We start from the raw sequence: 14,720 nt of genomic DNA on the forward strand, positions 1-14,720 counted from the left end.
AAAATGGTGAATTGGCAGGAGCTTGTTGACTGTTCCAGCTACGCTAGGTGTTGAAACTGAAAATCTACTAGAAACGTGAGGTCCAGCATTGGCCTGTTGTGTGTTCTCACCCACCTCTGGCTTTGTGGCAGTTACCTAGAAAGTCAGAGGAAGGCTGCTCCAAATGGCCTCTTGGTGCACTCCTGTAGGATGGGCTCAGAAAGTTTCTAGACTGACGGGGAAAAAAAATTGCATTCAGTGGTTTACTTTGCACTAGAATCTCCCTGGACATTAATGCCTTTGGACCAGTTTGGCTACACCCAGCTTGTCAGAGTCCTTGTTCAGAACCTCCTTGACTGCTACAGTCATCTTGTTATCACTGAAATGCTTCCCATCAAGGTCATCCTTCCACTTGGGGACCAGGCAGAAGTGTGGGGGAGCCAAATCTGCTGAACAGGCTGGGTGGGGGAGCAGCTGAAAGCCGCATTTGGTCACTGTGATCACAGCAACCTGGGATCTGAGAGAATTTCGGGGCCAGCTCCAACATGATCATTGGCCCCCTCCCATTTCATTCTATTGACACAGACAACGCAGCCATTTGGGGGGCCCTGCTACAGGCATCCCCCCTCCTCCCTCTTGTCAGCCTCTGGCTAGTTTCTGATTCTCTTGGACCAAGCTACTGGCTTGTGTTCCTCTGCATCTCCCCTTCTGGCTGAGCTGGAGCTGGGGTAACTGGTCTTTGCAGCACAGGAGTGGGTGCATTCGCATCTGCAGGCGTAACCCTCGGTATGCATGGGTGAGGGCTCTGTCGGGGCCCGATTTGCCGAGGATACGAGTCTGTTACAGCCTTAGCTGCTCTGCTTTAGCAGCTCCCCTCTTTCTGCAAGGGGCCCCAGGGGGGCAGCTAGCACCTCTGGCTGTGATAACACTGGGGATTGGCAGAGAAGGGGGCCCTATGGCTTGCACTTGCGTGTGGGCGCCCTTTCCTTGCGGCAGATGAAATTCAGTGTTGATAAATGCAAAGTAATGAACACTGGAAAACATCATCCCAACTCTACATATACAATGATGGGGTCTAAATTAGCTGTTACCACTCAAGAAGGAGATCTTTAAGTCATTGTGGAGAGTTCTCTGAAACATCCACTTAATGTGCAGCGGCCATCAAAAAAGTGAACAGAATGCTGGGAATCATTAGGAAAGGGATGGATAATAAGACAGGAAATATGTTGCCTTTATATAAATCCATGGGCTGCCCACATCTTGAATACTGTGTGCAAATGTTGCCCCATCTCAGAAAATATATAGTGGAAAAGGTACAGAAAAGGGCAACAAAAATGACTAGGGGTATGGAACAGCTTCCATCTAGGGAGAGATTAATAAGACTGGGACTTCTCAGCTTGCAAAAGAGATGACTAAGGTGGGATATAGTAGAGGGCTATAAAATCATGACTGGTGGGGAGAAAGTAAATGAAGTGTTATTTACTCATAAGACAAGAACTAGGGAGTCACCCAATGAAATTAACAGGCCGCAGAAAAAAGGAGGTATATTTTCACACAACGCACAATCAACCTGTGGAACTCCTTGCCAGAGGATGTTGTGAAAGCAAAGACTGTAACAGCGTTCGTCAAAGAACTAGAGCAGTTCAATGGGTGACAGGGGATGGATCACTTGAGGATTCCCTGTTCTGTTCTTTCCCTCTGGGGCCGCCGGCACTGGTCGCTGTCAGGACACTGGGCTAGATGGACCCTTGGGCTGCGCCAGTATGAGCCGCACGGCCCTTCTTGTGTTAACACGCGCGGGTGCTCTTGCACGTGTTGGGCCCTTGGTGTTGCACACCAAACACTTTGGCCTGTGCACTGCGTGTCGGGAGGGAGTGAGGCTCGGGCCCCTGGGGTGTAGCTGGGGCGGGGGGGCGGAATTGGGCCTTGCACCTTCCCCCCCGGTCCCCTTGGAAGTTGCGGTCTTTACCCCTCCCCGCCTCTGGACTCAGCTGGGAGGATTTGTATTCAAAATGGAGGCGGGTGGGCGGGAGAAAACTACACCTCCCGTGCTGCCGCGGGGGCGGGAGAAACTACATCTCCCGTCATGCTCGGCGAAGAGGGCGCGCGCGCGCAGCCCCTCCGTGACGCTACCGCCCCGCGCACCCGCTTCCGGAACTGGCCTATAAAAGGGGGCGGGCGGCGCGGGCCACTCTCTCTCGGCTGTTGTCGCAGCCATTTTGTCGGAGCGCGGAGGCTCTCGGCGCCATCCGCCGCCATCCGCGGGCACTGAGCCTGGGCCGCCATGAGAGCTAAGGTGGGTGGGGCCGGGGCCTGCAGGGGGCGGCGGGAGCGGGCCGGGGCCTGCTGGGGGAGCGAGGGGGCTGGGCCTGGCCCGGCGGGAGGAAGCGAGGTTATGGGGGGGGGCCCTTCCCTTCCCTTCCAGTGCTGGGGGCGGGGCCGTGCAGGGGTCGGGGGGTAGCTGCCCCCCATGCTCGTGCTGCAGGGGGAGCCCCCCCCCACAAGCCCTGGGCACTGGCCGCTCCAGGCACGTGGGGCTGGGCTGGGGGCTGATTCCCTTCCCCCCCCACCGGGCACCTGCCCCCTTGGGGTAAGGGGGGGCCGGCGGGTTCCCCTCTGCCGGGCCCTATTGCTCCGCGGACCCTAGCCCGTGTCCTACCCCCCCAGCAGTAAATCCCCAGGGAAACCCGGGGCGATGTGCCGTTCGCTGCCTTCGCTTCCCATCGGGCACCGTTTCTTTGCTCCGCGGTAACGGGGGGGGGGCTGGAGACACGTGGGGGAGGTTGCGCTCGCTGTTAATAAGCTGCTGACTCTTGTGTGTTTCCCTCTTTCCTCTAGTGGCGAAAGAAGCGTATGCGCAGGTATGTGAGTGAGCTCTGGTTCTGACTTGTTTGGCCCGGTGCCTTACCGGCCTTGCCCCACAGGCTGGTCCGCTGACTGACTCTTTTATAAAACCTAAATCTTGTGAGCTGGCCCTCTTGGAAGGTATTAACATGCCTGGCTCAGATGGTTGATCACGCTTGGTAAATAGGGAGTGGGGGGAATAGGGAGTTAGTTGCCTGTCTTGATGTCAGCACTGCATCCCACATCCCTCAGGCGGATTGATGAAGGTTAAAGTACATTTATTTCTGTTGTGTCTAGAGGCCTCAGCTGAAATTGGGAGCCCACGGTGCTAGACCCCATAAAAACTCAGTCAGACACGGGCCTTGCCCCAAAGAGTTTGCAGGCTAAATTGATGAGACAAGCCGGAGGGTGTAGGCGGTATAAAGTTCTGTAGTAGGATTTGGGTTAAATTCCTGTTTCTACTGCACACATGGTTGTATGACTTTGAGTAAGTGTCTCGTACCTCTATTCCTCTTCTGTAAAATGGTGATAAGGCTACTTCAGGGTGGGGAGTGAAGAGAGAAACATTGATACATGTGAAGTGCTTTGTGGTGTATGACATCCTAAACCTTTAAATAGGCTGCATCCATTGTAAACACTGCTTTTCTTGGGTCGGGGGGTTGTGCAGAACTAAACCTATTTTATTTCCAGTTAATATTTCTTCGCTCATCTGGCAGTGCTGTGTAAGTATAAGAGCAGCCAGGCCAGCTCAGAGCTAAAACTGCCTGTCTCCTCTGGCATTTTCTAGCTTTGGTGTAACTAGCTGTTCTGTGTTAAGCATGGCAGGTAAGGGTGACCTGTTTTAACTGAGGGATCAAATTTATTGTAGGAATTAGTACATCAGGGGTTTACACAAGTCTCTCCTTATTGTATATGTTTAAAATAAGCCATTAAAACACTGTAGCAAAGATGCAAAGTTCCTTTTCCAGACTCCAGACAGAGTAAACATGCATTTGTTACTGTTTTTAGCTGTTCCAGTTTCTGCTCTGCTTTTACATAAGATCTGAAACTTCCGTTTAAAACTCTGGAAAGGCAAGCAGGAGTAGGCTTAAGTCTAGACCCTCTCCTTTCCCCGTTTCAAACTGTCCTTAGCGGTAGAGCTAGCCTCACTACTGAAGGTGCTGTCCTTGTTGGTATTCTGTCCCCAGAAATGTGGACAATGAAATAGGTTACTCAGTTTCTCGTAATTTTACTCTTGTGCACTAGGGTTAGGTGACAGACATTGCGGGGTTCTAGTTCTCTTTAAAAACTGCACATCATAACTTTTTTCCAAAACTCTTGACAGGCTTGTCCTTACACAAAAGGGGTTTGGCCTGATAACGACTTGTTCAAAGTCCGTTTAACCAGATAGCTTTGTTACTGTGCTGATATTCTTTCTCTGATGGGCTAAAATTGTCTTTCTCAGGCTGAAGCGCAAAAGGAGAAAGATGAGGCAGAGGTCTAAGTAGATGTCTTCTCTGCCACTACTGAGGCTGCAAAGCAGAGCAAAGAAACGTGGGAGCTTGGGTCGCTGACCTCCAGACACAACTACTTCCTGGTGTTGGTGATAGGAGTGCTTTCCTAGCTGTCTCCAAGAGTTTTCCATCTTAAGAATGAAGGTCTCATCTGTATGGGTGGTAGCCCTGAGCTTTGACGTTCTGGACTGGTTCTGGTCTTTGTAGTTGAATGTGGCAGGTATACAATAAAAACCTGGTTTGGCTGGGAATTCAGCATGTTTTTTCTTAATGTTGTGTTTAAATAGCCCCAAGTTGATTTTAATACAATCTCAATGTGATCTCTAGGCATGTATGTAACTTGACTTTTAAAGACGCTTGACCTGCATCATTCAGCCCTCTTCTGGTTGGCTTTCTGGGCCCTTTCCCAATACACACTGTTGCATGGCCTGTCTGAGAATAAGAATCCACTGAATATAGAAATCACTTTTGCTGAAGATGTGACTGGGGAAAGGGTTCAAATGTCCAGGCCACAATGCAACACTGCTGTGAGTTGTATGAATGTGGTGCACGGTGCACATATACCCTGCTGCACTTTTATGCAGGTGTAGCCTTCAGAATTAACCGTGCTGGGTTCACACCGGTCTCTGAACAGTGACTTCCCAGTATAAGTGTTGGTTTTTGTGCTGAGAGCATGGACAGAATGTAATGCTCTGCCACTTGTCAGACATTTCTGCATCGCATCAGGCTTTATCCACAAGTTACATTCCCCTGATGAAGTGGGTATATAGTGTAGTGAGACACTTCCTGGTGAGAAGTGGATGGTGTAACCGCTTGCATGAAGGGTAACCCCTTTCCCAAAAGGCTACCTGCCCTTTAATTGAAACTTCAAGGAAATGAACTCCAATTTATAGCACCCTTCACTGAAGACTTCAAAGCGTTTAACAGCAACAGCATTAACCCTTGGAAGAGAGGATAATCCTGCATATGCTGAAAATATAAACATTGAAAACTGGATGGTGGATAATTCTCTGCCAACCCCTCCTAGCGTAACTAGTCATGATGGCTGGTACAGTACAGTGACCTAACGTAATGAGGACAGGTTTCAGAGTAGCAGCCGTGTTAGTCTGTATTCGCAAAAAGAAAAGGAGGACTTGGGGCACCTTAGAGACAGACTAATTTATCGGAGCATAAGCTTTCGTGAGCTACAGCCCACTTCATCGGATTGGTTAGTCTCTTAAGGTGCCCCAAGTCCTCCTTTTCGTCGAGCTTTGTAAGAGGCCCTCTAGCTCTGGGTGGACCGGCTAACTTTTCTTGTCATGTCCCTAAGCGTTTGGCCTATGCAAAAGGACCACCGGTGTGATCCGAGTCCTGGGCAAGCTGCTTAGCTGTGGGGACTCTCCCAATACGCTGCCCCCATCAAGGGCAACTACAGGTGACCTCAACCTGCTCCGTGTAACCCGCAGCGTGAGCAGGGGGGCGTGGGTGAGCCAGCACGGGGGTTAAGGGGGGGGGCGAAGGGGCAAAGGAAGCTTCGGGGTTGAGCCGGTTGCCGGGGGCGGGGCCTGTGTTTCACTCGCACCCTGTTGCGCAGGGGGCTGCCATGGGGCTGCTGTTGGCTGGAGACCACGTGGTCTTCCCCTGTGAGGGCATATGATCTCAGGCCCCGCCCACCGCCATCTACTAGGAAGCGGGGCCTTGTCGCTATGGTGACCCTGACGGACCGCGCGCGCGCTGCATGCTGGGAGGCCTCCGCTTCCGGCCGGGGGCCGGAAGGACCATAGAGTAGTTCCGCTGGAGGGCGGAAGGGGCCGCTCTTTGTCGCTGCTGGAGCAGGACGCGGCCGGAGAGCGGGTGAGCGAGGCGGGCCCGAGCAGGGGCTTGGGGGGGGGGCCGGATCCCCCAAGCCCCCCCGTCCGGCCCCTTCAGGCTCCTCCCCCCAGGGCCCATGGGTCCCCCAGGGCCTCTGGCCCAGACCGTGGGGGAGGGGGGCTATCCCTGAGTCCTCCCCCCCCCTTGTTCTCTGGCCCAGTCCATGGGGGGCGGTATCCCAAAGTCCTCCCCCCACCAATGGCCTCTGGCCCAGTCCATGGGGGAAGGGGGTTACCCCTGAGTCCTCCCCCCCCTTGTTCTCTGGCCCAGTCCATGGGGGGCGGTATCCCAAAGTCCTCCCCCCACCAATGGCCTCTGGCCCAGTCCATGGGGGGGGGGTTACCCCTGAGTTCCCCCCGCGTCCTCTGGCCTGGCCTGGGTCGCCCCCCCCCCTTAGCTTTCTCCCTCACCCCATGGGGTGGACCTGGCTGCTCATCTGTGTCTGTGGCTCAGTGGGGATGAGGCCCCAGAAACACCTGCTCTGAGGCAGCCCAGGTGGGCGGGTCTGGGGGGGCCAAACCAGCAGAGTTATGGCAGCTCGGCTCAGCCATCAGCACCGGTCGGACTCCTGGGTTCCCGGCCCGGCACTCTCATGGACTCGCCACTGACAGAGCTCGCGGTCAGGAAACCCTTGGCTTACGTTTCACAAGCTGTCTTGTGTGTGTAGGAGCTATTCCTGGTATTTTGGTGGGTCACACCAAAATGGTGGCTATCCACCAAAGTAACTCTAGGTGGCGGATTTACTCTACCTAGGAAGATTTAAGATGTAGAGGGCTTTCTCCACCAGCTTCTAATAAAGTGAGCTCAGGTTCCCAAACAAACACAGTTAGTAACAATCTTTTGCACTTCCTTCAATTTTTCATTAAGTAAGTTTATGAATATGATCATATGATACAATAGCAGGGGACTGGACTCTGACCCAGGAGGTCCCTTCCAGTCCTATGTTCCCATCCTTACTCAAAAAGGCTGAGGGTTTATTAGCTTTCTCTTGCATGCCTTTGGATGCATGTATAAGCAGCTTTTGCTCTACTGCCTTGATTTACAAAGTCAGCCAGGTGGAATGTTATTCATTATTTGTAGTGTAGTAGCTCCTAGGGCCCTGATCCCAGCCCCGTTGCGCTAGCTGCTGTAGATGCAACAATGGCCCTGCCGTAGAAAATTTACTCTCTGCCTCTGGATGTAACCATATGTGATGGCAGACTCCCCCTACCCTGAGATATATACAATTCAGGATATAGAATTCAGACAAGAGCTCTCGCCTGCTGCTACACCTCACATGCTGTAAAGATACACACCTGGATATCTGACACTAAGCTGTGTGGCAGCAAGGGGATTGCACATACCCTGCTGGGCGTGTGTGATTTAAAATAAAAGTCGCTGCCATCTTCATTTAAGAACACAAGAACAGCCGTACTGGGTCAGACCAAAGGTCCATCGAGCCCAGTATCCAGTCTACTGACAGTGGCCAATGCCAGGTGCCCCAGAACAGGTACAGAACAGAACAGAACAGGTAATCATCAAGTGATCTATCCCCTGTCGCTCATTCCCAGCTGCTGGCAAACAGAGGCTAGGGACATCATCCCTGCCCATCCTGGCTAATAGCCATTGTTGGACCTATCCTCCAGGAAGTTCTCTAGTTCTTCTTTGAACCCTGTTATAGTTATGGCCTTCACAACATCCTTTGGCAAGGAGTTCCACAGGTTGACTGTGCTTTGTGTGAAAAAAATACTTCCTTTTGTTTGTTTTAAACTTGCTGCCTATTAATTTCATTTGGTGACCCCTAGTTCTTGTGTTATGAGAAGGAGTAAATAACACTTCCTTATTTACTTTCTCCACACCAGTCATGATTTTATAGATCTCTATCATATCCCCACTTAGTCGTCTCTTTTCCCAGCTGAAAAGTCCCAGTCTTATTAATCTCTCCTCATACGGCAGCCGTTCCATACCCCAAAGCATTTTTGTTGCCCTTTTCTGAACCTTTTCCAGTCCAATATATCTTTTTTGAGATGAGAATACTGCACACAGTTTTCAAGATGTGGGCGTCCCATGGATTTATATAGAGGTAATATGATATTTTCTGTCTTCTTATCTATCCCTTTCTTCATGATCCCCAACATTCTGTTCACTTTTTTGACTGCCGCTGCACACTGAGTGGATGTTTTCAGAGAACTATCCACACTGACTCCAAGATCTCTTTCTTGAGTAGTAACAACTAATTTAGACTCCATTGTTTTATATGTAGAGTTGGGATTATGATTTGGGCCCTAATCCTCTTTTAACGTCAGATAGAGAGCTGTGAAATCGGCCCCATCTGCTTTGGACTTGACTAATATTAAATGGGTGACTACTAGCTTGTTTTGATTATTTTTTAATTTCATTAGGACTTTGATCGCAAATCAAGTCAGCTCCTCTAGCTGTGATTCAGCCTGGGGTGACTGAAGATTTTGGATCTTACAGGTAAAGCTGAGCCTTTTTGAACAGGCGGTCTCAGTTAAAGGGTCTGGTGAGGTCAAAAGACAGGCAGATGTTAAATGCATTTGGACACCTAGAGTTGTGGATATTGGTTTGTAGCGGAAGGAGTCTGAGCCTCACTTGCTTAGAGACCCAGGCTGTGGAGGTTTCGAACTGGCAGCCGAAGCCACGATTAAAACTCGGCAGCCTTGCAAATTCTACTCACTGTATCTGGCTTAGAGCGGTGCTATTGACTTTGAGCAGAACAGTGTATTTGGATGAATGTCTGAAAGCTCCTTGGTTTTTATGCAATGAGCTGGCAAAGTTCGGGGCGTGGAGCTGGATCATGTGCTGTAAGCAGTACAACCAGGTCTATGCAGAAAAAGTTGATAGCTTCTCTCAAAGTTGAGGGGTTCTGATTTTTTGGGAGGCTGGGGCCTGTATCTCAGGAACCCCTTGGTCAAATGGCTCCAAATTTGTATCACTAACCCTACCCAGTATCCCCATGAGGCACACCATGTTGCCTGAGTAGCCATGCGGATTTTGCAGCACTAAGAGTCAAACTTTATCCCGAAAGCTGGTCATAACCTTAACAACAGCAGAGGCCGGCGGCTTGCTGTAATTCCTCAGGGCCGATATTTCCCTGCCAGCTACACCAGAACAGTTCCTGCCTTTAAGTTAGGATCCCCCACTTCCCCCTCCCCGCCTTGCTTTCTCACACCCTACCCCCTCTCCTCTTTTGCAGTTGCCTGAGCTCATACCAACAGGAGGGGAGGGCGTGGGTGGGAAAATGCCCGACCGCGACAACTACAACAATGGCAGTAGCAGCGATGAGGCGGGCGCCAACTCCGACGACATCTGCCGCGACTTCCTGCGCAACGTCTGCAAGCGAGGCAAGCGATGCCGCTTCCGGCACCCCGACATCAGCGAGGTCACCAACCTGGGCGTGCGCAAGAACGAGTTCATCTTCTGCCACGACTTCCAGAACAAGGAGTGCGTGCGCCTCAACTGCCGCTTCATCCACGGCACCAAGGAGGACGAGGACTGTTACAAGAAGACGGGGGAGCTGCCCCCGCGCCTGCGCCAGAAGGTGGCGGCTGGGCTGGGCCTCTCCCCAGCGGACCTGCCAAACAGCAAGGAGGAGGTGCCGATATGCAGGGACTTCCTGAAGGGCGACTGCCAGCGGGGAGCCAAATGCAAGTTCCAGCACTTGCAGCGGGAGTACGAGTATGAGGCCCGGGTCATCGCGGCCCGGGAGCCGGGCATTGCCACCACCGTGCGCCGCTATGACCCCTACGACGTCATGTACGACCCCGACCGCTACGACGACCACGACCCGGTGCTGAAGCGGAGGCGGGTGGACGGGCTGCACTTCGAGACCTACGAGTACAGCTTCACCAGCCCGCGCACGGTGGAGTACCGGCTCCTGGAGGAGGAGAACGTCCTGCTGCGCAAGCGCGTGGAGGACCTCAAGAAGCAGGTCAACAACCTGCTGGCGACCAACGAGGTGCTGCTGGAGCAGAACGCCCAGTTCCGGAACCAGGCCAAAGTCATGACTCTCAGCTCCACCGCCACGGCCACCGAGCAGACCCTGGCCCCAACCGTGGGCACTGTCACCAGTTATAACCACAGCATTGCCCAGACCCACACCACGCTCAGCAGCCAGGCCCTTCAGCCACGGCCTGTCACCCAGCAGGATTTGGTGGCTCCGGCCGGAGCCCAGGCAGCACCCCCCACCAACGCGGCACCCCCCATGAACCCGGAAATCACCCCGCTCTCGGCTGCTCTGGCTCAGACCATTGCGCAGGGCATGGCTCCTCCAGTCTCCATGGCGCCCGTGGCGGTGTCGGTGGCACCCGTGGCGGTTTCGATGGCGCAGCCGCTGGGAGGGATAACCATGAGCCATGCCACCACGCCCATGGTGACGTACCCCATCGCGTCGCAGAGCGTGAGGATAACGGCCATGCCGCACTAACGCCCCCAGAGGGCCCCGCGCACTGCCGGGGGCCGGTGCCGTTCCGAGCCGCCCCCGGCAGGCAGAGGGGCTGCTTCGCTGGCAGGACTTGCTCCTTCCTTTGGGGAGACAGAAACCGAGGAGGGAGAGAATTGAACTGAAACCCTTGGAAACCTCTCTCTCCTTCGGGAGAGGCCTTTTAGGGGGTGGGCTTTCCACCCTGGAGGCGAATGACTTGGATTTCCCTTAACCCCTAGCCGCCATGCGTGGTCTTCCACAAGGCAGGAGAATTCAGGGACGAAGGGCTTTAATGCCACACGATTCGAAGGGTACAGTAACCTTAGAGCTTTTGCCCGTCACGTATCTTTGCCCGAATACCTGCCCCTCTGTACCCACTGCGCTAGTCCCTCGATAGCCCTGCGAGTTCAGGAACTCAGTATATCGCCTGGCTATGACAGTATCATTTCACTGACAGGACACACCAGAACGGAGGCTGTAGGGAAATCACCCCCAAGGGCGGGATCCCCTGGCTTGCTGCTCTCTAATAGAGACACTCCTGGGCTTCCCTGGGCTCAGGCAGAATCAGGGAAGCGAGACCCGGGGGACAGCACCTCCCCCAGAGATGGCAGAAAGGCTGGCTCCGTCTGGCAGCCCTCTCCTAGGGGGAATGGCCCTGGGGCAGCTTTGCCTGGTGATGAAATGGTTAAATCCCCAATAGGATTTGGGCTCATATGTAAACTCAGCCCTGTTGCTTTAAAACAGGGCAACACAACTTAGACTCTAGGAAACTGTCTCTACAGTGGCCTTGAGAGCATCCCTGTTCCAGTCACCCCTCCAGGGAGAGGGTGGTGCATTCCTAGGACCATCCGAATCCCAAAGAGGGGTGGGGGGACTTGCCAATTCCAGCAGATGTTGTTGCTGAATTGCTCACAAACCCCAGGGTTGGAAATAAACCCAGCCGCACCCTGCAGCCTGGTGGGGGTGGGGCGCTAGTTAAATGTGATAGCATCTGACCCCGCTTCGCCTAGCAGCTTGTGGGGCGGGGATTGCATTCTACTTGAGGTCATGGGTTGAAATAAAATCATCTCTGTTGCTGTTTGAATTGTCAGGGCTTCTCCAGTCACCTCCCGAGGCATGGCATAGCTCGCTGAAAGGAGACCAGGCTTGGACAGCGATCCTGCCAGGCCCCTGAGCACCCTCCATTCCCCTGATGCCTGCTGAGGTGCTCGGCAGACCTGTTCATCAGTTCCCTCTGGAGCTGTTGGGATTGGCAAATGTGAGCAAATCCACCCGTGCCCTGAGCAAGCCCTCACACCCTTCGCCATCCACCAGCCACTTCTGTGCCTGAGCCTCCCCACCCAAGACTACCATCTGCCTCTTACGGCCATTTACTCTGTTCACCCCGTTCACACGTCCTCAAAGGAACCTGGTTCAAAGAGACCCCTCCCTCCTCGTATGCAGTATTTTTGTTTCTAAAACCGAAGCTCACCCACGGGTCTAGAATAGCTTTTGCGTAGTTATGTCTGGATTTGATGTTTTTTTTTTTTAAGGAGAACTTAAAGAGTAGGAGAATGCTTTACAGCAGGAGCTCTTTCTAAGGGTGCTGAACTTCGTAAGTCTAGCGTTTTAGTTCTGTGACTACAGTGTAAAGTTTTCAGCTATTAAAAGAAAACGTACAGCCCCTGACCGATACATTCTGGTGTTGACACTCGCTCTTTAAAGCACTGATCAGCCACCAGATGGGACGTTTGCCTTTCATCTGAGCACATCCGAGCACTTTACAGAGGGATGGGAAGTCTATAAACCCCACTGAGATGTCGGTAAGGCCTACGTGGGCACCACTGAAATGCAGCCACCTCTGGGGTGAAATGCAGTAGCTGACAGCATTGCTACAAGAGGGATGTGCCCTGGCATCTTCAGTAGCTGAAAGAAAGCAGGAGCTCTGCTTTACATGGCAGCACCACGTTGGTGCATGGGTTCCTTGCGGAGTCAGGAGACCGCCACCTACTGGATTGCTCCAGGCCCTTCTCGCAGCTTGCTTGGGGGTCTCCCATCCCAGGGCTGAGCTGACCATGGCTCCTCTTAGCATGTAATGGGCCCTGACCAGTCGCAGCGCAGAATGGTATCCTGGCTGGCCTGTCTCCCCTGCACTTGGGAGAGCCTCCTGCAAACCAGCGTGCTCAGATCGAGGCGCCGAGAAACCAAAACTCTCAACCGCTAGGACGATCCCGTTGTGTCCATTGTCTCTCTCTCTCTCGATGAGCACTTCTGCCCACAGTATAGCTCTGGTGCTCGGCAGCGTTTTCCAGTTTTGTCCGTATAATGTGCTACATCTTCATTAGTTTAAGACCCTTTTCCCCCGGTCTCTAGGAAGAAGATTGGGTTAAGTGACTGAGCCGGCAGGGAACCCTGATAGTTGTTCTACCATGCGCGGGGCACTGAGATCGGCATTTAGCAGCTGCCTCCCTGCCCAGGTAGACAGAGCAGGGCCCGGGGGGTCACTGCTGCTCCTGTCCTCAACCTCAGTCCCCTTCGGTGCTGGCTGTTACCTCCCAGTGACTTGGTGAAAGCTTACAAGGGCCACTCCCCCTTCTCCGCAGGAACAGCCCTAGCACCCTTGGGGGCTCCTCCAGAGAGGTGCAGTGTGGTAGAGTTGGTGCATTGTTGGGGGGCTGGGGGGATTGTTTGTGCATGGAAGTGATGGCACTTGGCGCTCTGTTCCAGCAGCTCTGACCTCATACATGGGACAGCAATGGGAATGAAAAGGGGCTCTCCAGGGGACAGACGTGACAAGTGTGAGACTGTACAGGCCTCTTATTGGTGATGGCCCGTCCCCCAGGCTGCTGCAAAGGGCCCACGGTTACAATTTCCTTTTGCCCCAGCTCTGCATTGTTACCCCCTGGGATAAAGATCTTCAGATGCCGTAGCAGGGAGACTCCATCTGGTCTCTCATTGTGCTGCAGCCAGGGGGTGAGGGATTAAAGCCCTTGCTCATTTCTGCTTCCCCGTTTTGTTTACACGCAGGCAGCTCCTTGGAGCTTCAGTGCCCTACACTCCTGCTGTCTGCAGTCATCGCCCGCCAGGGCCCCTTTCGGCCCAGCCCCTCACAGAGAAGTCATACAGCCATGCCCTAGGTGAATAAAGTCCAAGACCCAAACAGATTATCTAGTCTGACCCCCCATATAACAGAGGCCAGAGAACTCCCCCAAACTAATTCCTCCAGCAGAGCTTTTAGAAAACCATCTAATCTTGATTTAGACATTGCCAGTGCTGGAGGATCTCTCGGGACCCTGCGTAAATTGTTCCAAAGGTTAATTACCCTCACTGTGTCAAATGTACACTTTATTTCCAGTCTGAATGTGTCTGGCTTCAACTCCCAGCTGTTGGATCATGTTATTCTTTTGTCTGCTAGACCAAAGAGCCTGTTACCAAATATAGGGACTTACAGACTAGTCTCTTCTTAACCCACTCTATGTTCAGTGAAATGACACACGGAGCTCAATCTGTCTGTCTGGGTAACTGACAGCACTGGAGCAATGCTCCCCCCTTGGAAATAGTCTCCCTTAAGGCGAGCTTGATGCAGGTGGGAGCTCAGAGACTGGTGAGTTGTTCACGTCTGTGGTGTTTGCAAGCTGCTTGTGTGACTTTACCCCAGTGGTGGGGTTTCCAGCTGGTAGCCTGGTTCCCTGTACGCTTTGTATCTTGCCCCACCTGCCTGGAGCACATGGTAAGAAGACCCCCCTCACAGTCAGTGCAGCTCTGTGCTAGAATCAGCCGGGCGCCACAGAGGTGTGCAGAGTACATCTTGGCTGGACACTGCTCTTTGCAGATCAGTGGTTATGAGAGTAACGTGTACTTGGAGAGAGCCCAGTTCTGCCCCAAAGCTTCCAGTAAACTACACACCCTTTGCTGCTGAAAGGCAGCCAACACAAGGCACCAGCTCAGCCCTGAGAGGCTGTACCTGGGGGCCTGGAAGATCTGTGTAATTGACTAACCTTCCCCCCTATCAATTTATCTAACCTGACAGAGTCATTGGATCTACCTGAGATTCCCATTTGTGGTTCCAGGGAGTCTAAGCATTGGAGTCTTTGTGTTTAGGCCTTTAAATCATTGCTCCTGGCAATGGATCCCTGCCCTTCCTGCCTTTA

At 53.0% G+C, this 14,720-nt stretch overlaps 1 protein-coding gene and 1 long non-coding RNA gene across 6 annotated transcripts; both read left to right on the top strand.

Annotated features, from left to right (window-relative positions):
* The first annotated feature begins 2,118 nt into the window (after window positions 1-2,118).
* On the top strand, window positions 2,119-4,567 carry LOC125627658 (uncharacterized). Its single transcript, XR_007354068.2, has 3 exons — window positions 2,119-2,275; window positions 2,818-2,840; window positions 4,268-4,567. It is a non-coding gene; the product is annotated as an uncharacterized LOC125627658 (long non-coding RNA).
* Window positions 4,568-6,073: 1,506 nt separating this feature from the next.
* Window positions 6,074-12,264, top strand: ZC3H10 (zinc finger CCCH-type containing 10). 5 transcript variants are annotated; one of them, XR_012665647.1, is made up of 3 exons: window positions 6,074-6,149; window positions 9,364-10,901; window positions 11,682-12,264. XR_012665647.1 is itself a non-coding variant. In XM_048832023.2 (3 exons), the coding sequence occupies exon 3, from the start codon at window positions 9,409-9,411 to the stop codon at window positions 10,591-10,593; it is 1,185 nt and encodes a 394-aa protein (XP_048687980.1). In that variant the 5' UTR covers window positions 6,094-6,149; window positions 8,549-8,624; window positions 9,364-9,408; the 3' UTR covers window positions 10,594-12,264. The 5 variants fall into 5 exon arrangements, 4 of the variants coding, with proteins under 4 accessions (XP_048687982.1, XP_048687980.1, XP_048687983.1 ...); XM_048832023.2 differs by adding an exon at window positions 8,549-8,624 and having other exon boundaries at window positions 6,094-6,149; window positions 9,364-12,264; XM_048832026.2 differs by lacking the exon at window positions 6,074-6,149 and adding exons at window positions 6,198-8,229; window positions 8,549-8,624 and having other exon boundaries at window positions 9,364-12,264.
* Window positions 12,265-14,720: the final 2,456 nt, after the last annotated feature.

Source organism: Caretta caretta, chromosome 20, assembly GCF_965140235.1.
Source record: "Caretta caretta isolate rCarCar2 chromosome 20, rCarCar1.hap1, whole genome shotgun sequence".
Taxonomy (NCBI): Eukaryota; Metazoa; Chordata; order Testudines; family Cheloniidae; genus Caretta; species Caretta caretta.

What these genes read in the sequence shown, in the direction of transcription:
- ZC3H10 (XM_048832025.2), top strand. Translation starts at nt 9,409, where the DNA reads ATGCCCGACCGCGACAACTACAACAATGGCAGTAGCAGCGATGAGGCG.